Source organism: Symphalangus syndactylus, chromosome 6 (assembly GCF_028878055.3).
Source record: "Symphalangus syndactylus isolate Jambi chromosome 6, NHGRI_mSymSyn1-v2.1_pri, whole genome shotgun sequence".
NCBI classification, from domain to species: Eukaryota; Metazoa; Chordata; class Mammalia; order Primates; family Hylobatidae; genus Symphalangus; species Symphalangus syndactylus.
The window spans coordinates 23,602,494-23,629,630 of NC_072428.2; the positions used below are offsets into that span (position 1 = coordinate 23,602,494).

The 27,137-nt window shown below is 36.8% G+C and overlaps 1 protein-coding gene across 2 annotated transcripts in view; it reads left to right on the forward strand.

Annotated features, from left to right (window-relative positions):
• CCDC73 (coiled-coil domain containing 73) overlaps positions 1–27,137 on the forward strand; it is a 183,270-nt gene that overhangs the window by 77,331 nt on the left and 78,802 nt on the right. For both annotated transcript variants that reach the window (XM_055282001.2, XM_055282000.2), the window contains 4 exons: positions 4,689–4,760; positions 6,788–6,823; positions 8,302–8,376; positions 24,089–24,127. In XM_055282001.2, coding sequence (XP_055137976.2) covers positions 4,689–4,760; positions 6,788–6,823; positions 8,302–8,376; positions 24,089–24,127 — 222 coding nt within the window. The remainder of the gene's footprint in view (positions 1–4,688; positions 4,761–6,787; positions 6,824–8,301; positions 8,377–24,088; positions 24,128–27,137) is intronic.

Here is a 27,137-nt window from a genome sequence, read left to right on the forward strand (position 1 = left end):
CAAGTGTAGTGTTACAGGGAAATTTAATATCCTTAAGGTTCCTCAGTAAATCCCTGAGGCATCACTATCCAGGTAAATTTTTGACTTTCTCAGGAAAAAACAAATAGGTGTTGACTATCTTGATCTAAAGGGACACTGTAGAAAGCACAACACATATCTATAGTGGTAAAAAAAAAAAAAAAAAAAAAAAAAAAAGTAACTTTGGGTAGCACTGAAGATAACATATTACTTGGGCTCAGTAATACAAAGAAGTGGGTAAAATATTTATTTTATTTATGGTGTTAAGGTCTTGAACAAATCTTTATCCTCATTCATTGGGTTTTTTGACTGGGAAACAATAGTGTTTAAAGACTGACTCATTTTTACTGTGACTGTTTTTATACCAGTCATACTCATAAGGTATGACTCATCTTTTCTCTATTAGGCCTTTGGACTATTGGCTTTAGTTCTTCTTTAGCATCTGGTTTTAGAGGTATTTTGTAAACTTAGGTAGAGGTTTAGATGGGTGGCACTGAACCTTATTGCCAATATCAGTAAAACTTTTTTCCCACAAAGTGCCACTTCATGGAGATCTTCAATTTGGTTTGATCATACATAAAGTTACCAGTAAGTCAACATCCAAATTAGCTACGATCTGATTATGAACAGGAAAGTCATCAGGGATCTGAGGGGGAAAAAAAGGAAAAAAAAAAAAAACAGGAGAGAACTTAATTTTGCAATTCTGTTTACATAATAGATCCCTATCTTTTAATTGGATGGGCATGATGTCGTAAAGGAAAATAATATTTCTCATTTTGCGGAACCGAGGTTAGCGGTTAACAGGCTGAAACAGGGAGAATATCTGTGGATTATTTGACATAACCCTATCTGAGTAGCTCATTGACTCCAAGGGAGAGGTTACTTTTAATATTTAGAGAAATTTCTCTTTGCAAGTTTGAGAATAAAATGAGAAGTTGAATACATGATTTCTCCCCATAGCAGTGTCACTGATTTGCCCACTGATTTTTTCCTTTATTTTCTTAGCTAGACCATGACAATTATTTTTCTAATGTACTTTCTGCGTGTAAGTATTTATACATGTCTTTACCAAGAGGCACTCTCCTCTAGTGCTTGATGACTGCAGTGGGAGCATTTAGTTATTTTATTTGTGAAGCCATTCGTTTATTTTATTTGTGTTCTAAGCCTTTTTTTTAAGATGTGGATTTGTAGATCTAGTAGTAGAGCTATTTCCCATTACAAATTTGTTACATATTAAATTCCCTGCTTCTGTGTTTAAGGCTGTTCACAAAAAGTGAGGAAAGAGCTGGAAGCCACATCTTCAGAATCTACTCCTCAAGGAACCTATCCCTGAAGTCTCCAGTGGACTCATTCTTTCCTTCTTTCCTTGCAGATGTGGTTAGAGTCACCGTTATTTTCACAGGAAGAACTTTGGGGATAGCCTCTGAAAGATTTAGTCAAACATCTACGGTTTTTCTAAATCTGCCTGGTTTCCTAAATGGTTTGAGACTTCCTAAGTCATTCTTGGGATGTTCTCACTTTGCCTTTTTCATTCAGTTTTTTTTTTTTTTCAGCTGATATAGATCTGGGTACAGACGGTATTATTTTTTAAAATTAGCTATGGGAATTAAAATATTTTTAATTACTAACTGCAGAAAAACAAAGTTGTATGAGAATAAAAATGTAATCATGGCATACTATGTGGCTCAATATTGCATAATAATTACATAGTCATAACAGTATAAATGCTGACTATCAATTTAAGCCAATTTTGATATAACTCTGTTGGAAGAATAGAGGAGGAGCTGTGGGATAATAGCTATATAAGAAAGTTAAACTTCCAACTATCATAATAGAGTCACAGGATCCTTTGGGTGTCACTTCACAAGCCAGAAAGCTCTGTGGCTGGCAGTGCCTCTGCTTGAGTTTTGCTCGCACCCGCTGGACTTGTTCCATTCACTTGACCTGGCAGGCTGCGCTTGGCTTGCGATACTGGCCCAGATCCCATGCCTGCCAAGAGCAAGCCAGGCACACAGTGGCGAGGGGTGTGTGAGCAAGCAAGTGTGGGGTCCGGCTGCTGCACACAGCCAGGCATGCCGGCTGCTGCGGCAGGGCAGGCAGCTCCAGGTGCTGGCACAGGTGCCAGCTCTGTATGAGGCTGTGACTGGACCAGACATACTGCAAGCGGCTTCCACTGCAGGCACCAGTGTCTGGATGAGGGGAACATGGTGGTGCCCAAAAGCTTGGAGACACTAGCAACCACAGAGCCCCAAAGAGGGTGTTACCACCACTCACAGCTCTTGCTTGGGGAGCCCTAGGTCTGGGCTTGCAGAAGGGCTCCAGTTCTTCTCTTCCTCTAGTCACCTGCAGTGTGGCAAGCAGTGGGGTGTGTTTCAGCCTGTTTGTGTTACAGCTGTTTCAGTCCTGCTGCCCTGCTTCAGCCTGCAGCTCCTGGGCTGGCCTAGCCCCACTGCTGTTTCCCGTTGAATGGTGCGGCCACCCAGCACTGGCAGAGGCTGGGAGAGCTATAGCGTTACAGCCCCTTTAGCTCCCACCTGCAGCTTGGGAAGCCCACCAGGAAAGTGTTACAGCTTCTTTTGCTCCTGCCGTCTGGTGGGTTCTGAGTTCTTGTCCCATGTCCAGGAAGAATGAGGTTATACTGACAACTGGAGGGTTAGCAAGGCAGAGAAGAGCTTTATTGGGTAACCAAACAGTTCTCAGTGGAGAGGAGACCTGAAGTGGGCAGCTCCTTTCTGCAGGCAGGTAGTGCAGATGAGTGTCTGAGTCTGGCTGAGTCCAGGGTTTTTATCGGCTCAGAGTGGAGGAAGTGTGTGCTTATTGGCTCATGGGTGGGCCCAGAAAATACCACTTGATTGGCCAAAGGCATCAAGGAAGTTCTCACTCCTCTGCCACCACTTCACCCAAAACTGACAGCCCTGGTCCCCAGGCTTCAGGCCATCCCTGGTTTGAAGGTGGGTTTTCACTGGGGACATCCCTTCCTGCCAGGAGCACCTCCTGTCACCATCAACACGCTGTCTGTAGTGCCCTGGCTGTCCATCCCAAGGGGCATCTGTGGGCTCGCACCGAGCCATCCTCAGCCCTCTGGCCTCCATTCTGTGCTCATTGGTGCCCTAAGTTTCACCTTCAGAAGCAGCTTCCAGAGGGGGCCAAGGCAGCCAGGGTCTGGCACGTCAGCGCTGCCCTGAGTGTGCGCATACCTGTCCTGGTTGCGACAGTGCCCAGGCTCGGCTATCAGGACATGTCCACAACTTTGCTCCATGGAGTTGCTCCAAAGTTGCTCTGTGGAGCAGACATGGAGAGCAGGGAGAGGCCAGGGAGTGGAAACAGGTACCTTAAACTTCAGCTTCAAGGGGGCTTCCCCTACCTGCCCCCCACCACACAGAGAATGCAGAGTGCAGGGATACTTGAGTTTAGAGCTGTGGCTGGGCAGCTGTAGCTGCACCTGGGAGCATGGGCTCCTGCCCCGCCAACTTAGTAGGGCACAGGGCTTCTGCTGGGATCACCTGTTCCCAGCCCCCACTGACTTCGCAGAGCCGTAGCCCTGGCTGAACCTCCCTTGCTGCAGCTGGCATCCTCACAGTGGTGGCACCAGATGGGCCACTGTTTTCATCAATAAGAGGTCAAAAGATAAACTTTTAAAATTGCTAACTCAATGTATTATTTAGAAATCTGGAGCAAACAACAGAAAAATTTGAAAGTGGTTGCCACTTTTAGACCTAATTTTTAAATGATGAGAATTATTAGCTTTGATAAAAATAGAAGAAGAATGTTAAAGTCATCTAGAATAGAAAGAACAGAACATGCAACTTCCACCAAAAAGGTGGGAGAAGGAGAAAAAAATAAATGGAATCATATGTAGATTTTTTTCAGAAATTCTCTGTGGTAGTTTTGGTTTGTGAAAAATTATTCCAGTGAACTTAAAGGTATATATGTTGCCAGGTAAGCATTTCTGCTTAGATGATAAAACTGGTTTTTGTTGTTGTTGTTATCATTGTTTTTGAAACTCTAACAGTCTGCTTGTATACTAGGACTGTTAATTTGTTAATTTTAATTACTTTTGGTTAAAAGATACTTTTCTTGAAGAAAGCTTTGGAGCAAATAATGTCCAAAGTTTAAAAATTTTAGAAGCAATGTGTTTTTTTTTTTTTTTTTTTTTTTCACAAAAATGCAACAGGAAGCAAAAATTTTTATATGATGATTCTATGACAATTAAAAAATTATAAAATTGGGCTGGGTACAGTGGCTCATGCCTGTAATCTCAGCATTTTGGGAGGTCGAAGTGGTGGATTGCTTGAGTCCAGGAGTTTGAGACTAGCCTGGGCAACATGGCAAAACCCCGTCTTTACAAAAAGTGCAAAAATTAGCCGGGCGTGGTGGCAGACATCTGTAATCCCAGCTACTGGAGAGGCTGAGGCAGGAGAATCACCTGAGCCCAGGAAGGTTGAGGCTGCAGTGTGCTGTGATTGTGCCACTGCATTCCAGCCTGGGCAACAGAGTGAGACCCTGTCTCAAAAAATAATCATAAAATTGGTTTAAAGTTGCATTCCAGGAACACAAAATAATATATGTAGAAGGTATGGTTGACTTTAAGTTGTGAACCTAGTTAAGATTTAAAGCTGAAAGAGAGTTGCTAGAATTTGTGTTTTAACTTGTCATAATATTTAAAACAGGAAACTCTTCAGAATCAAAAGGAAACATTGGCAGAGCAACACAAGGAAGCGATGGCAGTTTTTAAAAAGCAGGTAATTTCATAAGGATAGACAAACACTGCCATTTTAAATATTGCATTTCCTCCCCATCCCGTGAATATTATGGTAAGCTGTTCTCTATAGTCACCAAAGACAAAAAGGAGAACAAGGTATTATGAGAAGTAGGAAATGAATAAAATCATTTTTAATCACAACTGACAATAGAATGTAAAGTAGTAGCACAAATTTGTTGAGGGAAATTGGGAAAACTATTTTCTTGGAGATGGAGATATATTTTCATCTGTCCTAAGTAATTTAGGTGAATGGGATGTGTGTGTTGTTGTTCTTTCTCTCCCCTTTCCTTTCTTTTATTAGAACTTCCTAGGCTCTTGCCTCTTCCATAGTACCCCTTTACCCAAGCAGAGTTATAATGTTATGATCAAAATCTGAGATGCAAGTAGGGAGATGTCAAGGATTAGAAGAGATGATTATTATGCACTGTAGCTCCATAAATATCAATAATCAGTAACTAAGAAATAGTAGTACAAAAATGAGAAAAAAATCAAGAAATGAATCACTGTACGTACCTTCAGCTCATTTGAATTCTGTAGCTCTTCTTGACTAAAATTTCTCTTCAGTTCCTAGTAAGAGAATATTATAATAGTTTGAGAAAACGTGCTCATATAAAATATCCTCTGAAAGTTTCCTTATCTCTATCTCACATCATTATTTTTTCTTCCTTTTTCCTTTCCTATTTTTATCTTCGTCTTTGTAATACAGGTGTGTGTAGATGTGTTAATTTTTTTAAGCAAATGGCAGACTTTCTTCCTTTAATCTGAGATAGGCCTAACCAAGGTTATGGGAGTTTTAACTGAAGCAAAAGCCGAAAGTGTAGCATAGTATTCTCTAGGAAAGAGCAAGTCCACATCTCTGCTGTCACAAAGGACTTTGGGCAAGATAAGGATACTCAGATATCTGAAGGGTAGAGGAGAAAGTGCTCTTGGGTTCTTTGTTTTTTTCTTTGTGTGTGTGTGTATTTTTTAAAAGAGGGGGATCTTGAATGTGAGGAGTGTGAAAAAGGAAATAGGGAAGTTTCAAAGAAAAATTTCATTTCTTGAAAATTTTGCCTAATACCCTTGTGTTGCTTAGAATATTTCATAATTTTCCTTTGGTGTGTGGACTTTAGTTTTTCTGTTTTAAAATGTCATTTTATTTATTTATTTATTTAGAGATAGTCTCACCCTGTAGCCCAGGCTAGAGTGCAGTAGCGTGATCTCAGCTCACTGCAATCTCCAACTCCAGGGCTCAAACGATCCTCCCACCTTCCAGGTAGCTGGGACTACAGGTGCTTAAAAAAATTTTTTTTTAAAGTTTTTTGTCAAGGAAGTCTCACTACATTGCCCAGGCTGGTCTCAAACTCTTGGGCTCAAGCAATTCTCTCGCCTCAGCTTCCCAAAGTATTGGGATTACAGGCATGAACTACCATGCCTGGCCTTTAAAATGTAATTATTTTTTTAAACAGGTCATAATTTGTTAGGCTGCACATGAGTTAAAAAAATTTTTGAACATAAATACTGTCAATGATAATACAAATGATACTGATTTACAAAATTGTACCTTTGGAAAATGATACAAGCTGTGATTTAGGAGTGGATGGCAAAATATTCAGATATTTAAGAAAAATTTCTGGAGGAAAAAAACAAAACTTTCAAGGATAATTGGTATCTCTAATCAGTGTGATTAAATTGCTAGTTTTGAACTGGGTGTGGTGGTGTGTGCTCTAGTCTCAGCTACTTGGGAGACTGAGGCGGGAAGATCCCTTGGGCCCTGGAGTTGGAGTATAGCCTGGGCAACATAGCAAGACCTCATCTCAAATAAATAAATAAATAGTTCATTTACTTTAGTGACTGGCTTTTTTCTCATTTTATATCATTATTATTTATTTTCTGAATCTGAAAATAACATATTCACATTATTTCCATTTCAAACAATATAGATGTGTAAAGTGTTTCTTTAGTCTCAGTGTCCAGTATAGATCACTGTTAACAGTGATCCCTTTAATTTTTAAAATTGTTTATCAGTTGCAGATAAAGATGTGTGCCCTGGAAGAAGAAAAGGTATTTATAATTTTTTTAATTTCCTGTCTATTAAAAAGTATTTATTTTTACAAAATAATTTAAAACATAGCTAAATGACTTTTATTATCCATTGTTTACCATAAGAGAAAAGAGCATTAGTAACAAACTAATAGAGATGGTTAACTGCTTAAAATCTTAGAAAGGACCCAAGATAATCATGTTACTTCACTTCCATCATTTTACAGTTCAGAATACAGAGGCCTAACAAGATTAAATGACTTCCCAAAGGTCTCACTTTGAAGTGGCAAAATTGGGACTAGAACCCAGACCTCTTCAGGCCCCAAATTAATGTTCTTCCCATTCAACTGCAGTGTTTCTGTTAACCATGATATGTTTTTAGTGCTTTTTCAATGGAATTACTGTCTTTAAAAAATATGGAAATGACTTGCAACTGGGTGCAGACCAATTGGCAAAGGGGATAAAGCTTCAACAAACCTAGAAATTTATCTGACACTAAATATTTTCTCTAGCTATTTAATAGTTAATACATTTTTTATTATATCAATGAACATACCATTAATAATAATAATCACTTATAGTTTATTTTTAGCCAAAGGTCTTCTGTAAAAAATTCTCCCATATTTTTGTATTCATTAGACAAATGCCACCTGTATCTTATTAATTAGAATATATTTATTCTAGTTGTATGAATTAAATAATTATAAAGTATCTGCAAGTTCTCAGGTAGGATGCTCTACTGATAAAATGATTTGTCATTATAATAAGACATTCTATTTCATGATAATTGTAACCATATAAAGGCCTTATTGTAATTTTATATTTTGAAATCATTAGAAATGTAATTTGTAGTACAGATAGAAGGTTAAAGCCTGTGAAATATTTGGTTTAAAGTAGAGACTTTGGTTTATATATATATATATATATATATATATATTTTTTTTTTTTTTTTTTTTAATTTAAGTTCTAGGGTACATGTGCACAACGTGCAGGTTTGTTACATATATGTACATGTGCCATGTTGGTGTGCTGCACCCATATCATTTAACATTAGGTATATCTCCTAATGCTATCCCTCTCCTCTCCCCCCACCCCACAACAGGCCCCGGTGTGTGATGTTCCTCTTCTGTGTCCAAGTGTTCTCATTGTTCAATTCCCACCTATGAGTGAGAACATGCGGTGTTTGGTTTTTTGTCCTTGCGATAGTTTGCTGAGAATGATGGTTTCCAGCTTCATCCATGTCCCTACAAAGGACATGAACTCATCATTTTTTATGGCTGCATAGTATTCCGTGGTGTATATGTGCCATATTTTCTTAATCCAGTCTATCATTGAGGTTTTGGTTCTTGAGCTTTTATATTTTACCCTTTGTATTATTATTTACATTGGATATTATTGAAATACAGTTTTTTACTTAAGGGGTTCTTGAGCTCTTATATTTTACCCTTTGTATTATTATTTACATTGGAAAGTATTGAAATACAGTTTTTTACTTAAAGGGAAAATATCAACTTGCTACAGAAATAAAGGAAAAAGAAATAGAAGGATTGAAGGAAACATTAAAAGCACTACAGGTAAAAATAACTACGTATTGTTTAAAAAGTAGTTTGGTATTTTAGCATTGTTATCAGTAAAATGCCTTTAGATATGTAAGCTACAAAGCAAAGATGACAAAAGTTTGTATCTAATATATTACATAATTTAATACTTTTTCCTGAGAGCCTTGTTTTAAATTTAGTTTTGCTTTACCATATTTTATTTTAAAAAGAAATATTAAAATGATTTTTCGTATATCTTATTAATATAGTTAAATAGATACATTTTTAACATTTTATACATAAGGAAAATGAGTAAGGCATATATATTGTGACTGATTTACCCATGGTCCTTAAAAATTAAAATAGCATTGAATTTTTGCTATGTGCTAAGTACTGTGCTTATTTTCTGCAAATACAAAAACTAAGAAAACATTACCTTTGCCCTTAAGTTGTTCATAGTCTCTTAGAGAATACAGAAGTATTTAACTAATGATGATTCATTTAGTATATACTGAGGGTCTACTATGTGCAAACACTTTTCTCAGCATTGAGGATACAGCAATGATAAACAAGACAAAAATCTCTGCCCTTGTGAAGCTTAGTCTAGTGGGGAAGACAAAAAGTAAAATGAAGTAACTAGTGAAATGATGATTGTTGGGAAGATGATATTCATGCCATTTCAAACAGATAACATTAATTACAAAGGGCAAAATATATTTTTACATTAGAAGGATCCTGAAGGTCACCACTTTAATCGAATGATCGAGTCTAGCAATGTTAATAATGAAACAGCTTTTCCGTGGATCACTGTTGTTATGCAATAAGGAGGACAGAACTTCACCTATGTAATTTTCTTGCCAAAAATATTATTTGAAATCTAATGATGATGAAACAATTAGACACAATCACAATGTGTGGCACATTCTATAAGACATCTAGGCTGGACTGAAAAAAACTTCAGTGTTGGCTGGGCGCGGTGGCTCACGCCTGTAATCCTAGTACTTTGGGAGGCCGAGGCAGGTGGATCACAAGGTCAGGAGATCGAGACCATCCTGGCTAACACGGTGAAACCCCGTCTCTATTAAAAATACAAAAAATTAGCCAGGCGTGGTGGTGGGCGCCTGTAGTCCCAGCTACTTGGGAGGCTGAGGCAGGAGAATGGCGTGAACCCGGGAGGCGGAGCTTGCAGTGAGCCGAGATCTTGACACTGCACTCCAGCCTGGGCAACAGAGCGAGACTCCGTCTCAAAAAAAAAAAAAACAAACTTCAGTGTTAAACAAGGAAACAACAGACACTGGGGCCTACTTGAGCGTGGAGGATGGGAGGAAGGTGAGGATCGAAAAAGGACGTATTGGGTTCTGTGCTTATTACCTGGGTGATGAAATCATCTGTACAACCAACCCCCGTGACATGCAATTTACCTATATAACAGACCTGCATATGTACCCCTGAACCTAAAAGTTAAAACCAAAACAAAACAAAAAAAAACTTAAGTGTCATGAAAAAAGAAAGGGGAGCTACTTTTGATTAAAATAATATAGACCAAGGCGGCAGATCACATGAAGTCAGGAGTTGGAGACCAGCCTGGCCAACATGGTGAAACCCCGTCTCTACTAAAAATACAAAAATTAGCCAGGCATCGTGGCGGGCGCCTCTAGTCCCAGCTGCTCAGGAGGCTGAGGCAGGAGAATCGCTTGAATCTGGGAGGCAGAGGTTGCAGTGAGCAGAGATCACATCACTGTACTCCAGCCTGGGCGACAGAGCAAGACTCCATCTCAAAAAAAAAGAATAAAGAGGTATAACAACCAAGTGCTGTAATATGTGAACTTTCACTGGATCCTGGGTCAAGAATAAAACCAGCTATAAAAAATTGGAGAGGACAATTGGGATATTTGAATGTGACTATATATTAGATTATGTTATTGAATTATTATCCTAGGTATAATATAATAATATAATAATATCATAGGTATAATATTATCCTAGGTATAATATTATGATCATATAAAAGAAAGTTCTTATTCTTAGAAAATGTATGATGAAGTATTTAGGGTAAAATCACCTATTAGCTGCAACTTACTTTCAGATAGTTCAGAAAAAAACAAAAAGTATGTGTATGTATAAACACAAAGAAAAGTATGGAAAAATGTTAACATACATCCTAGGCTGGGTAGTGGTGGCTCACGCTTGTAATCCCAGCATTTTGGGAGGCTGAGACTGGAAGATTGCATAAACCCATGAGTTCGAGACCAGCCTGGGCAACATAGAGAGATCCTGTCTCTATAAAAAATTGTAAAAAAAAATCAGCTGGGTGTGGTGGTGAGCATCTGTAGTCTTAGCTACTCAGGAGGCTGAGGTGGAAGAATTGCTTGAGCCCACAAGGTCAAGGCTGCTGTGAGCCGTGATCAGGCCACTACACTCTCAAAAAAAAAAAAATCCTTGTGTTTTTTATCAACAAAAAAGTAGTGATCAGAAACTCTAGGGAAAACATAACTGTATGAGAAAGATATAAAGCAAGTTAAAATTTGGGATGGTTCTGAGCAATTGATAGAGTATAAGAAGAGAAGAGGCCGGGCATGGTGGCTCATGCCTGTAATCCCGGCATTTTGGGCGGATGGATTGCTTGAGCCCAGGAGTTCAAGACCAGCCTGGGCAACATGGCAAAACCGCGTCTGTACAAAAAAAAAATATATACAAAAATTAGCCGGATATGGTGGTGCATGCCTGTAGCTCCAGGCTACATGGGAGGCTGAGGTAGGAGAATCGCTTGAACCCAGAAGGTTGAGGCTGCTTTGAGCTGTGATTGCGCCACTGCACTCCAGCCTGGGTGACAGAGTGAGACCCTGTCTCAAAAAAAAAAAAAAAAAAGATATTTAAGTCTTGATCATAATAAAAAAAAAGAAGATACTTAGGTCCTGATCATAATAAAATAGTTCTTCAAGTAGCACACTGGACCTATATAGAAGGAAATGTTGTATTAGTACCCTGTTAGACTCATGCATTAAATGATACCTATGTTGATTGTATTAATGTAAACACTGTTGGTTTTCATTTTTAGAATTAACCTATAAATGAAGCATAGAAAACTTAATTATGGTTACCAAATAAGACTTAAATGTTATTAAGTTTGTTAATACAAAAATAATGATGTAGCAAGAAGCTGAGGTTGATAATCCAGGAATAATCTTTCAAGCTGATGAAACAAGAAATAAAGGTCCAAGTTTACTATTTGAAGTTTACATAGCTATAAAATTTAGTGATTCTAACCATACCTCACATATCCAGTTTAAAATGATACTAGTAGCTAAACGTTTTTTCTTATGATTTGGAAAAATTAAAAATAAAATTTTAGAATTGAGAAAACAGAAATGACTATTGTAGCTAATGTAAAAACTCCTGTTTTTCTTTTCATTTTTTCAAGTTTCAATTTTATCATATTTTTAAATCTGGGACTAGTTAAAAAAAAAAAACAACTTAAACACTTACTTCAGCCCAGGGTTTTTTTTTTTTGCAACCAAACTAAAAATTACTACATGGGAACATCAATGCAACAAACAAGTAAAACTTTTAAACTCAAGCCACACACTTATAGTTAATAATCACGGTAAGGGACATTGCCAAAAAGCAACTGATGTCTCAGTGAAGTTTGAAAGAAACTCTACCTTCTGTGAAGGCAGAGAAGAAAGAGGCAATCAATTCTGCTTCAAAGAAATCTGCATAGAAATGGAAAATGCTAACGCCTTTACCACAAGTGAAACTGAAAAGCCTCAACACATTCAACTCACTCCACAGAGCACCAACTGTTAAATTGGAGCCAAGGTAGGATTGAACATTTGATTTCCAGCTATGCAACTTGCCAAGCACAACAGTTCAGGCATGGAAACCAGCTGTAGACAAGCTCTTTTTTTTTTTTTTTTTTTGAGATGGAGTCTCACTGTGTTGCCCAGGCTGGAGTGCAGTGGTGCGATCTCGGCTTATTGCAACTTCTACCTCCTGGGTTCAAGCGATTCTCCTGCCTCAGCCTCCTGTGTAGCTGGGATTACAGGTGTCTGCCACTATGCCCAGCTAATTTTTATATTTTTAGGAGAGACGGGGTTTTGCCATATTGGCCAGGCTGGTCTTGAACTCCTAACCTCAAGTGATCCACCCACCTTGGCTTCCCAAAGTGCTGGGATTACAGGCGTGAGCCACCGCACCCGGACAGCAAACTGTTTTAAAAACATCATACACCATAAATTCCAAAACAGAACACTTCTGTGTTACTGTTTGAGTTTCAGAAGGGCACCACAAGGCATCAGGGTCTTTGAAAGTCACTCACAGCAACAGTTGCATCTTCCCAGCCTTGGTAGCCCCCTTTCATGGTTCTCTAGCCTCTGGACACACTGCGGCACACCACTTTGTAGAATGACTTGTGACATTAAATCCAGTCATGGCCTTAGTGACATGAGGCACCTAATTTTTTTTAGTCTCTTGAACTGGACATACTTATATCTTTTGCCTAGTTTTTTTTCTTGGTGTATCTTGAAAAATACTACATTTTTTTCCTACTAAAAAGTTGTCAGTAAGAGAATTTGTTCATCTTGCTTAAGTACTTTGTTCTTTTAACATTCCTTCTTAAATTGTTTTGTTGTCATTCATACATATTTAATTATCTGGATAATATAGAGAGTATATTTTTAGTTGTTTATTTTTTTATTATACTTTAAGTTCTAAGGTACATGTGCACAACGTGCAGGTTTGTTACACAGGTAAACATGTGCCACGTTGGTTTGCTGCACCCATTAACTCATCATTTAAATTGGGTATTTCTCCTAATGCTATCCCTCCCCCAGGAAGGAAGAGCATGGAATGTTCTTCCATTTGTTTGTGTCCTCTTTTATTTTGTTGAGCAGTGGTTTGTAGTTCTCCTTGAAGAGGTCCTTCACATCCCTTGTAAGTTGGATTCCTAGGTATTTTATTCTCTTTGTAGCAGTTGTGAATGGGAGTTCACTCATGATTTGGCTCTCTATCTGTTATTGGTGTATAGGAATGCTTGTGATTTTTGCACATTGATTTTGTATCCTGAGACTTTGCTGAAGTTACTTATCAGCTTAAGGAGATTTTGGGCTGAGATGATGGGGTTTTCTAAGTACACAATCATGTCATCTGCAAACAGGGACAATTTGACCTCCTCTTTTCCTAATTGAATACCCTTTATTTCTTTCTCTTGCCTGATTGCCCTGGCCAGAACTTCTAACACTATGTTGAATAGGAATGGTGAGAGAGGGCATCCCTGTCTTGTGCCAGTTTTCAAAGGGAATGCTTCCAGTTTTTGCCCATTCAGTATGATATTGGCTGTGGCTTTGTCATAAATAGCTCTTATTATTTTGAGATGCGTTCCATCAATACCTAATTTATTGAGAGTTTTTAGCATGAAGGGCTGTTGAATTTTGTCGAAGGCCTTTTCTGCATCTATTGAGATCATCATGTGGTTTTTGTCATTGGTTCTGTTTATGTGATGGATTACGTTTATTGATTTGTGTATGTTGAACCAGCCTTGCATCCCAGGGATGAAGCCGACTTGATCGTGGTGGATAAGCTTTTTGATGTGCTGCTGGATTTGGTTTGCCAGTATTTTATTGAGGATTTTCGCTTCGATGTTCATCAGGGATATTGGTCTAAAATTCTCTCTTTTTGTTGTGTCTCTGCCAGACTTTGGTATCAGGATGATGCTGGCCTCATAAAATGAGTCAGGGATGATTCCCTATGGAGAGTATTTTCAAAGCAAACGAAATTCCTTCATATGGCTGACTTTCTATGCAAGAGGCATAAGGATTTATTTTGCCTTATTCAACCCAGAACATAGTACAGGTAGATGTATAGGGTACCTCATGGTCTGCTGAACATGATACATGAATAGAGCAATGAAGATACTTGTGATTTCTCTGAACCCCACAAGTTGAAACTTAAGTAAAATTTCTGTTCAGTTAAGGATCTGATATAAATCCACTAGGCAAGGAAGCCTGTTAACCACTGTGTAGGAACTTCCCTCCCTCCTTTAGTTTGCTAGTTACTTACTTCTCTTTCTCCCTTTTTCCTTTCATAAGATCATACTCTGGTATGTGCTAGGCACAGGAATGAGAAACCAGATAGTGCCCTCTCTTATGGAGCTTATAGTCAAGAGACTCTACGTACTGAATTCCAACACAGAACACAAAAACCATATTCCAAAAAGATGAATTAATTTTGCTTTAGTGAATTCTTTCAATGTGTTCCATTTCTATTTAAACATAGTACCTTGTTAGTTCATTTCAAAGGGATGGGCTTGGAGCAGGGCAACCTTCCTACATCTAAATTACCTGACAAAACTTTGTTTATGAAAACAGTATGCTTAGAGGGCTTAATAAAGATACTTTGCTGATTGTCCTGTAGATTTTAAGTAAACTGTTTCTATTAATGACTTATTACGTAGTCCTGTGGTAAGACACTTTCTTTCTCAGCTTCAGTTTTCCTTTAGGTAAAATGAAGAAATTGAACTCCATTAGCATTTCCCAGACAAGACCATTTTGTGAAACAGTGTCTGCATTCTCTACCCTGGATAATAGGGGTGAGGAAGTGGAGGAGAGAGCTTCATTCACGCTCTCAGAAGAGGCATGAATAAAGAGAGGATAGGTAGATGTCGTAAAACCCAGACTGGGAGTAATGGGATAGATGATCTCTAAGATGTTCAGCTCCAAAGCTCTATTTTATTACTTTATTTCATTAAATTTAAACTTACTTAATTTTATATATTATATTAATTCCTCTTATAGAACCGAAGGGATATTTAATATATAACATGTTATTTCTAGTTTTGAAGCCTAATTTTATTAGGCCATACCTAATCACATGGACAAAAGGAAATTAGATTTCTGAAGCTTTGAGTTTATACATTTATGCATGAGGAATTCTTAGATATTTGGGTAATTTTATAGTCTGGAGAAAGATAGAAGGAAATGTATTAAAAAAGCAAAGTTCTGAAAGTTGGGAAGGCGAAAAATGCATCCTTCTCAACAAATGGTGCAGGAACAGCTAGACTATCCATATGAAAAAAATGAATCTAGACACAGATTTACACAATATTTAACTCAAAATGGATCACAGACCAAAATGTAAAACACAAAGCTAAAAAACTCCTAGAAGATAACAGGAGAAAATCTAGATGACCATGGGTTTGCTGATGGCTTTTCTTTTTTTTTTTTTTTTTTTGGTGAGAAGGAGTCTCACTCTGTTGCCCAGGCTGGAGTGCAGTAGTGCTATCTTGGCTCACTGCAAGCTCCACCTCCTGGGTTCACGCCATTCTCCTGCCTCAGCCTCCCAAGTAGCTGGGACTACAGGCGCCCACCACCACGCCCGGCTAACTTTTTGTATTTTTAGTAGAGACAGGGTTTCACCATGTTAGCCAGGATGGTCTCCATCTCCTGACCTCGTGAGCCGCCCACCTCAGCCTCCCAAAGTGTTAGGATTACAGGCGTGAGCCACTGTGCCCGGATGACTTTTTTGATACAACACGAAAAGCATGACTTCTGAAAGAGTTGATAAGCTGGACTTCATTAAAATTAAAAACTTTAGCTACTCTGTGCCTTGTCAAGAGAATGAAAAGACAAGCCACAGAGTAGGAGAAAACATTTGCAAAAGACACCTCTGACAAAGGACAGCTATCCAAAATAACAAAGACCTCTTAAAACTGAACAATAAGAAAACAATCTGATTTTAAAATGGGCCAAAGATCTTAACAGACATCTCACCAAAGAAGATATACATACAGATGGCATATAAGTTTATGAAAAGATGTGCCACATCATGTGTCGTCAGGGAAATACAAATTAAAACAACAAAGATACACTACTCACCAACTATATGACATTCTGGGAAAGGCAAAATGATGGAGGCAGTAAAAAATAAGTAGTTGTGCCCAGGTGCAGTGGCTCACACCTGTAATCCCAGCACTTTGGGAAGCCGAGGCAGGCAGATCATCAGAGGTCAGGAGTTCGAGACCAGCCTGGCCAGCACGGTGAATCCCTGTCTGTACTAAAAATACAAAAATTTGGTGGGGTGTGGTGGCAGGTGCCTTTAGCCCCAACTACTTGGGAGGCTGAGGCAGGAGAATTGCTTGAAGCTGGGAGGTGGAGGTTGCAGTGAGCCGAGATCACACCATTGCACTCCAGCCTGGGGGACAAAAGCGAGACTCATCTTGAAAAAAAAAAAAAAAAAAGTGGTTGCCAGGGGTTGAAGGAGGGAGAGATAAAAAGATAGAGTACAGAAGTTTTTTAGGGCAGTAAAAATACTCTGTATGATACTCTAATGGTGGACACATGTCATATACTTGTCCAAACCCATAGAATGTACAATACCAAGAGCGAATTCCAATGTAAGCTGTGAACTTTGGGTGATAATGACGTCAGTGTAGGTTCATTAATTGTAATAAATGTACCTGTATTAGTCCATCCTCACATTGCTATAAAGAGCTACCTGAGACTGGGTAATTTATGAACAAAAGGGGTTTAATTAACTTACAGTTCTGCAGGCTGTATAGAAAGCTTGGCTGGGAGGCCTCAGGAAACTTAAAATCATGGCGGGCGGGGAAGTAAGCATGTCTTACCATGGCAGAGCAGGAGACAGAGACCACTAAGGGGGAAAGTGCTACACACTTTTAAACAACCAGATCACATGATAATTCCGTCATGAGGCAGCACTAGGGGGATGGTGATAACCATTAGAAACTGCCCCCATTATCCAGTCACTTCCCACCAGGCCCCTTCTCCAACAACGTGGGGATTACAATTTGACAAGAGATTTGGGTGGGGACACAGAGCCAAACCGTATCAGTACCCCTCTGGTGGGGGATGTTAATAATTGGGGGTTATGTATGTGTGGGTCAGGGAATATATGGTATATCTCTTTACCTTCCTCTGGATTTTGCTGTGAACCTAAATCTTCCCTAAAAAATTCTTTTAAGAATCACTCTCAGTCCTACAGCTTTCTAAATTGAATTACAATAATTATTTTTATTACTACAATATTTGTTTTCTTTTTTTATAATTTGAGTTATTTTGCGACATGAAAATTAATATATTTTTTGGGAACAGTTTAACTCATTATCACTTCAAGTATTACCTTCCCCAATGAGTCTTTATATTTTCTCCTTTCAAACTCCTAAGAAGATATATTTTGAATCTTCTCATTTATCCTCCATGTCTCTATACCTTATACACTTTCTATTTCTTTATGCCTGTGAGCATCTTGTGTAATTTTCTTTTCTTTTTTTTTTTTTTTTCTTTTTGAGACGGAGTCTTGCTCTGTCATCCAGGCTGGAGTGCAGTGGCGCGATCTCAGCTCACTGCAAGCTCCACCTCCCGGGTTCATGCCATTCTCCTGCCTCAGCCTCCCGAGCAGCTTGGACCATAGGCACCTGCCACCACGCCTGGCTAATTTTTTGTATTTTTAGTAGAGACGGGGTTTCACCATGCTAGCAGGATGGTCTCGATCTCCTGACCTTGTGATCCGCCCACCTCAGCCTCCCAAAGTGCTGGGATTACAGCTGTGAGTAATTTTCTTAGATATATCTTTTAGTTGACTAATTCTTCAACTATGTTTTATCTGCCATATAACTTATGTTTTAAGTTTTTTATTTATAATGACCTTTTTCTTTCATAGATGTTCTATTTGGTGCTTTTAAAAATCTGTCTTTTTCTAGTTTCTTATATTTTTTCATATTTCTTATTTATCTTTTATGTCTCTAATCATTAAAATATTTTTAATAATATCTTTGAGATTCTTCTGTTATTTTTAATTATTGGTGTGTACAAGTCTTCCTGTTTACAGTGGCTGCCAGCTAATGCTCCTTCATTGTAAATCTTCCTTTTTAATGTGGTTCATAAATTTTAAATTGTGAGCCCCTCTTTAGTGGAGGCTGTATTTTTCTGATGAACTTGTGGAATTCTTCCTACAGAGCTCTTTTGCATTTGCTTCTGTTCTGAGCCTCAAGGGTTTCACAGAACAGTTTCTTGTTGTTACCTTAATTTATCATCTAGGATGTACATACCATGCAGGGAGTATATATTATTATTAGGACTTTATACCCTTTTGTACTCCAAGTTTAGGTTTTTCTGTTTCTCGTGGAATAATTTTTGGTTTTGGACCAGTGATCTAGGCAAAGACATTTTTTTGTGTTGGTAGGTTGACTTCTTCTAGTCTTCCTTTCTTAGAATTAGCTGTTCTTCTAGAGTCCTTTCTCTATCCCAGTGTGCTAGATCCCTTGGCTTTGTGCCCACATGGATATTAAAACCCTGACTTTGCCATGACAGCCTATATCTGTATGTAGGGGTTTCTGGATTACCAAAGCATCGCCTTGCATACTTACAACTCTGACTATGGGTTTTCTGTCTTATTTTTGATGTCTGACAGTTTCCTTATCTTTCTTTTGAACTTCAGCTGCATGTTAACTTTTTTTATTGATGCTATATATTTTTCAAACATTTCATATTAGTTCATTCCACAGTGTTTTTAAGAATCACTTTTTTTCTTTTGAAAGTATCATAAACTTTTAGAGATATTGGAATTACAATACAAAGAACTTATTTTCCTGAATGATTTTAGAATAATTTGCCAAACTGATGCTCTATCATCTCATTACCATAGTATATCGTTCTTATAATCAGGGACATTCCCCTGTAAAACCATAACACAGCAATCAAAATCAGGAAGTTAACATTGGTACATAACTGGAATGTTCAGGACTCATTCAGTATTACCAATTGTCCCATTAAAGTTTTTTTATAACAAAAGGATCTAGTTTAGAATCCTATGTTTGTATTTAGTTGTCATAGCCCTTTAATCTCTTTCAGTCTGGAAGACTTTCCTAGTCTTTGGTTGATTTTTATAACTTTGACACTCTTGAAGATTACAGATCATTATTTTGTAGAACATTCCTCAGTTTCTGTTTGTACAATGTTTCCTCATGGTTAGATTCAGTTTATGTATCTCTGGAAGGAATATCACAGGAGTAATGCCATATTCTTATTGAATCCTATCAGATAGTTAATGGTTTCAATTTATTTTATTATTGGTGATGTTCACTCTGATAATTTGACTAAGGTAGTATCTGACAAGTTTCTCCACTGTAAAGTTAATCTTTTCTCCTTTGTAATCAGCGTATTTTGTGGAGAGAACTTTGAAACTATGTAAATACGTCATTTCTCACCAAACTTTTAATATATTTATTTATATCAATATAGGCTCATAGTTTCCTATTTTGTACAGTGGATTAAAATATTTGACTATCATTTATTTTTATCAAATTATTCTTGGTTTGGCCAGTGGGAGTCCATTCAAGCTGGCTGCTGAGTATTTTTTGACATGTCTTCATCATTCTTTTAGCATTTTTATGCTTTCAGATAAAAATAAAATGTACCAGGATCACCTCATACTTTACCTGATCTTGCCCTGGAATAAACCATTTCTCCCTGTTACCCTGGTTCCTGTTAGTAGAAAAATGTATATAGAAACCAAGATCTGAGTGCTATTACAATTATTACTGTTGGAGTGTCATTGTTCTCACACCCCCTCAGTGGACAGAGCTAGGAAATATATGTATATATTTACATACGTATACACATATACTTACAGTTATATGTATTTTTATATCAATCTATGTATGTATATTGAAAACCATTAATTTGCACTACTGCAAATTACAATCCCAAACTACAAGGATTATTTTAGTTTATTTCCTTTCTGTATTTATACTTTTCTTATCTTTCAATGAGAAATCTGACTTTCATTATCACTAAGACGTTGACTTATTTCATAAAACACCCTCTTACATAACCAGTCCACCATTCTGCTGCCTCCTCTTTCCTTATGTGGATGTCCTCCTTTTCCTGCTTGGATTCTGACACCTTCAACTGGGTTGCCCTTTTGCAGGGTCACCCTCCTCACCTTATTTAGTTTCTGACTCCCCACAGTAGACTGCCCTCCCTTACGTGGGAAAATCCTCTCCATTCAGGCCTGTTATTCTGTTCCGGAATGCTCTAGACACAACCCCTTCACCACTTCCTCACATACCTTATTCTACCTAACCTAATGGACTTCAGAGCTGAACTGTTTAAGAAGAGGAAGGGGTTAAATGTTTTAAACATAGTATTTGGGGGGCTTTATTCCCAACTAAAATAAATTCAATAAATGGAAAATTAATGGGAAAATAAGATTTTTTTCTCTAAAGCAGTGTGCTTTTCAGTCAGCTTTTCTTATAATTTTCCATAAAGTGAAGGATAACTATAATAGGAAAACATTTGCATTTTATTTTTGAAGCTGCCTTCTATAGTTAATGCATTAGCATCAGTATAGTTTTGTTCTGATATTAGAAGTATGCCTATATGTGATATTAACCAATTTTTAAATAATTAAAATATTAAATATAGCATCTATAAAAATACTGCATGTCAATCCAATTATATTTTCAAATTCATCTATGTGTTAGAAATGCAGCTATGTGGGAGTTTATTAGTTGGGCAATACTCTAGAGGTATTGATAAAATATAGCTGTGGACTGTAATTGAGAAAGAATAAAATGCAGAGGTAATAAGGTATGTGAAGAACGGTGGCCTGAAATAATTTGGTAAATTTGCTCTACATGTAGTTTTATCTTTGACTAATGGTAGCAGATAATAAATTCAGGATTAGAGTAATATATTGTCTTCTGAATTTTGTCTTTTCATTTTTTCCTTTTATTTTTCTAGATGACCTCAAAACATTTCCCTTTGCTTTTTTGCTGAATGCCTTAAAAAGTACTCTGATCTCATCCAGGCTCGTGTCTTTAAAATGGTATCTACATACAGAAGACTTCTAAATGTATATCTCCTAACCCCTAATCCATCCTACATTAACTATTTGCAGTCTCTGCTTGGATATCTAAAAGATACCTCAAACTTGACATGTTTAAAATTAAGTTTCTAAAATCCCGCCTCCTGAAAACTGGCTTGTTTAATCTTTTCCATCCTTGTTAATGACAACTCTCTTTTTCCAGTTACTGGTTTTTTTCTTTTTTTTTTTTTTTTGGCTCTCCTTCAGAGTGTATCTAGCATCCAACCACTTCTTATTTCATCCACTACTAACACCCTAGTCCTCCTTCATCATCCTCTTTCATCTGGATTATTGCAGTAGCTTATTAAGTGGTTTTTCTTGCCACAACCTCTGTTCCCTTCTAATGTGAATGTAATAGAGTGAGTCTTTAAAAAGCTAAGTCAGGGCCTGGCGCAGTGGCTCACGCCTCTAATCCCAGCACTTTGGGAGGCTGAGGCGGGCAGATCACGAGGTCAAGAGATGGAGACCATCCTGGCTAACACGGTGAAACCCTGTCTCTACTAAAAATATAAAAATTAGCCAGACGTGGTGGCACATGCCTGTAGTCCCAGCTACTCGGGAGGCTGAGGCAGGAGAATCGCTTGAACCTGGGAGGCGGAGGTTGCAGTGAGCCGAGATGGCGCCACTGCACCCCAACCTGGTGACAGAGCAAGACTCCGTCTCAAAAAGAAAAAAAAAAAAAAAAAAAGCCAAGTTGGGCTTTGTCACATTTGTCCTCAGAACTCTGTAGTGGCTTTCTGTCTCATTAGTTGTAAAAACCAAATCCATATCACACATAACGAGGTCTACAATGATTTGGGTCCCCTTGCCTTCCCTTGCCCCTCTCTGAACTCTGTTCTTCTTCACCTTGCTTACTCCCTTTCAGCCACATGGACTTCCTTGCTATTCTTTAAACACACTAGGCCTTATTCCACATTAGGGAACTTGCTGAAATATTCTTTCTTACTTCTATCCAGGTCTTTACTCAGAATTTGCTATCTCAGAAAGGAGTTTCCTGACTGTCCTGTGTAATCGTCTTCCTTGATTTATTGTTTTTCTTTAACACATATCAATATCTAATGTACCATATATTTTAACTTATATTGCTTATTTTCTTGCCCAGAATTTAAGCTGGGCAGGATTTTTTTTTTTTTGGTCCAGTGTTGTACTCCCAATGTCTATATCAATGCTTTACTTACAATAAGCATTCAACATTTATGGAAGAAATGAATCATATACAACCTATCCATTAAAATAAAATAAAATCAGCTCATTCATAGCAGTAGGCTAAAAAATTTATTTCATAGGAAATATGTAGTAATTATTGTACTTTTGCCTAAAATTTAAAAAATATAAGTAGGATTTAAGAGGATGAACACTCATACATGGCTGGTTGGCATTTAACTTGGTCAGCCATTCTGGAAGACTATGTAACAATGTTTTTGTTTTTTTTTTTTTTTTTTTTTTTTTGACAGAGTCTCATTCTGTCACTCAGGCTGGAGTGCAGTGGCGCAGTCTCAATTCACTGCAACGTCCACCCCCCGGGCTCAAGCAATCATCCTAGCCTCAGCCTCCTAAGTAGCTGGGATCACAGGCACACACCAGCATACCCAACTAAGTTTTGTTTGTTTGTTTTCAGACTTTCACCATGTTGCCCAGGTTGGTTTTGAACTCCTGGACTTAAGCAATCCACCAGCCTCAGCCTCCTAAAGTGCTGGAATTACAGACATGGGCCACTGCCCTGGCTTTTGTAACAGTTTAAAAAAGCCTATAAAAATTAACAAATCTTAGGAATTCTGCTTCTTGGAACTTATCCTAATAAAAAGAATAACTATAAAAGTCTAGATACAAGCATGTTTATTTCAGAATATTTCATAATAGTCAAAAACTCAATTCAGTAAACCTATAAACATGAGTGATTAGGTAAGCTATGGTAAAGTTAAAAAATGGAATACTGTGTAGCCATTAAAAAGTTATATTGTACATTAATTTGTCACAGAAAGGTGTTTATTACACATTAAGTAAAATAGGTTATAAAATAGACGTTTATTATCACTTTCTACTGGCTCTTTTTTAAAGTATAAATGTATGTTTTTAAGAAACTGATAGAGTGGGGCATGGTGGCTTACACCTGTAATCTCAGCACTATAGGAGGGCAAGGCCGGAGGATCTCTTGAGCCCAGGAGTTCAAGACGAGCTTGGGCAACATAGTGGGACCCTGTCTCTACAAAAAATTTTAAAAATTAGCCAGGTGTGGTGGCATGTTCCTATAGTCCCCAGATACTTAGGAGGCTGAGGTAGCAGGAGGATTGCTTGAGCCCAGGAGGTTGAGGCTGCAGTGAGCTGTGATCATCCCAGTGCACTCCAGCTTGGGTAACAGAGTGTGACTCTATCTTAAAAACAAACAAACAAACAAACAAACAACTGGTAGTACCAAAGTGTTAATGACTGTTATCTGTGGATCGTGAGATGATCTGTTTGTTTAAAACAGTAGTTATGCTTGTGTTTTAAAAACTTTTCGTCAGTGAAGAGCTAATATGAAATAACAAACTCCCCTAGACTGCTCTCTCTCTCTTGCTTTATTTTTGTCTCAGTGGTTATCACTCTCTAACATGCATACCTTTTACTTATATTTGTCAGTCTATCACCACCCCCACTAGAAAGTAAGTTTCTTAAGGGCAGGGACTTTGTTTTGTTCACTGCTATCTTCCAGGAGTCTAGGAAAGTGTCTAGCATATAGTAGGTGCCATAAATGTGTGTTGAATAAATCAATAATGGTACATAGAAGATAAATGCCACATTTTATAGCATGCAATTTTGATATCAGAGGAATTTGTTGCAGATAATTGAAGTATTTTAATGAGATTTTTCTCCCTCATTTTTCAAGGTTTCTAAATACTCTTTACAGAAGAAAGTGAGTGAAATGGTAAGGAAATTACAAAACATATTTTTCCCCCATCTGGATTAGTACTTAGGGGGATTAGTATTTTTGTGAATAAAATGTGACATTTATAGTGAAAAAATTAATTGTTGAAACTGGATATTACTGTCTCCAGTAATATTAAAGGGGATATTTGCAATTTCACATGTTGCGTAAGTGAATTATTTCACAAATTTATCTCGAGATTACGTAGTACTTACACAGGTTGAGCATCCCAAATCTGAAAATTCAAAATTTGAAATGCTTCAAAACTGGAAACTTTTTGAGTGTCAACATGATGCTCAAAGAAAATGCTCATTGGAATATTTTGGACTTTAGATTTTTGCATTTGAGATGCTTAACCCATAGGTATAATGCAAATATTCCAAAATCCCAAAATATCCCAAATATGAAACACTTCTGGTCCCAGCATTTCTGATTAGAGATATTCAACCTATATATTTAAAATAAATTTTACACAGTTCCCAAATTATTGTTAGGGTCTTATAGTAAAAACAAATAACAAAACTCTAAAACCTTTTATTTAATGGTATCTTTTCTAGATATTTATGTAAACATGTAATTATTAATCATAGCCTGAAAAAATGGAAATGTATGAAGTAGTATTGATATAATATTTATCCCTTATCAGTGTACACTTGGGATATGGTACTGATCCTATATTGTTCAGCAAGTATTTATTTACTGTGCATTCCTCTTTTATAGTCTGTTAAAAACTAATGTTTTTGCTTTTTACAGCATAACATTTTAGGGAATATTTACTTTGATATTTTTCCCTTCTAGCCCTGTTTTATTCAGAAGGATTTTTTTTCTGTGTTTTTGGTTGAGCAAAATTTTCCTATATCCACTTAAATTGTCAAAAGGCTTTTTGGGTGGGGCTATGCTATTCAGTCTTCATTCTTTGGAGCAGACTGTAAAGCAAGTAAAATTAATTTTTGAGTAAGGCTTATATATTTTATATATATGAGAAGTAAGAAATGAACTATCACCCCTTCTGACATTACATAGAAAAACATAAAGTATTTTGCTTCTTGAAATTGTTTGGCGTGTTAGAAAATAAAAGAGCCATACAGAGATTGCTAAGCTTGATTGAATAAAAGATGTGAAAATTCTGTTGCTGTTCAACTGGAAAGAATAAAAATAATATTGTCAGACTATTTTAAACCATGATTTTAATTAAGAAGCTGAAAAACTAGATTCTGGTTTAGCTTTAAGTACCATGACATTTGTACTGAAAGTCATCTTCAACGCTACAGTGGTTTTACACAAAATATAGTGAAATTGAATAATGTGCCCTTTGACCTGAGAGATAAGGCTACAAGTTAAAGATCAAAGGCAACATAAAATGTGTTTTATTTTATTCCACTTTCAAATTTCATTAAACAGATACTTACAATCTTTTAAAAAAAACGTGGAAACGTATATACTTATTCTAGTTTTTGGTCACTTCTAAGCTTTTTGTTATTGTGAATTACAACATCTATACTTACTAAAATGATATTTCAGTTATAGTCGTAATATTTTTCTGACAGTTTAAAGCATTGCATCGCTTTTAAAGTTTTATATATTGATATATTGAATATTTTATATTCACTCTGGCAGAACATTTATATTTTGGATTTAAAAGTTACAAGTACCCCTTTTTCTAAGCATTCTTACATATATTCATTTTACATTATTCCTGTTACATTATTATTATATAATTCAGATGACTTGTTCTTTATTCAAAGTACAGTATAGTATTCGGTAATTCAGTTAATCTTATTTTATTCCAAGCAGTACATTATTCTTTTATGTTATTTGGTTCTATGGGCAAGACAGGAAACAAGATAGCCACTAGTGTGAAGGCATGACTTTGGGGAGCAATAAAGTTAGGGTCCTAAAAGAAATAACTTGAGAAATAGTATTAAGAAAATTTCAAGTTTATGAGCTCCTATAGGTGAGTCCTTAACTACTAGTAAGTTTCTGTCTTCTGTGATTCAGTAAGCTGATTTTCTTTTAGAGGTGGTGATATGTTCTGAGATAAATTAACATAATCACAAATCAAATGATTTTTCCATCCCTAAAAGTACCTCCCCTTTGAAAAAATCACAATCATTACCAATGAAAAGGATGCAATAAAAACATGTGAGAGAGAAATCTTAGGACATTGCATTCACCATCATTGTGATCTGGTGATTGATACAAATTTTTCCTGCTGTGTTTAGTGATTACTACATAGATGACCATGTTGGGTAATAATTGAATTTATAGGTGTCTGTGTTGTGAAACTGAATAGCTAATACAGCTTAATGAAGGAAGTAAACTTATCAAACCATTGTCATATTGTATTTCTCTTCTGTATATCATTTTCCTCTAAATAAAAGATTTATAAGGAAGATTTTTTCTTTATGAAATTAAAGCAATTTCAATATTGAAAGTTTTGATAGATTAAGAATAACCACATACTTTCTTTCAGAGTAGAATATTTTTAAACTGAAGACTTATCTGGAAGTAACTTCATGATCATAAATATTATGTATATATTTACACACGTATATTAGCAGCATGACTTTAGGTTTTTAAAGTAATCTATGCCTTATATTTGCAACTGAAAAGGTAAGGATATCTTAAGAAAGATGCCATAGGTTTTTGAAAATTGAGTTTTATAACTCCATTGATTTAGTTTGGGTTCATATTGAAGAAATTAGAAGATTAGTTACAAAATTGGAAATGAATGTGTTAAATTTATATTTTGATGTTATCTTTTCCTCTAAAATTTACTCTTAACAAACTGTTTTAAGGGAAACTAATTTTATCTCCAGAAGTTTTCAAATCAGTCTCCTTAAGTAAAAAGAAAAAGGGAGAAATGTGAAGCTGTGCATTTTATCAGTAAATATATTTCTAAAAAGTTGTGTGCAAATATTTTTACATTATTCCCATTTTAAATGCTTCAAGGCTTTAAAGTAAGCTTTTAGACTACACACATACATATAATTATGGATATGCTATTTTT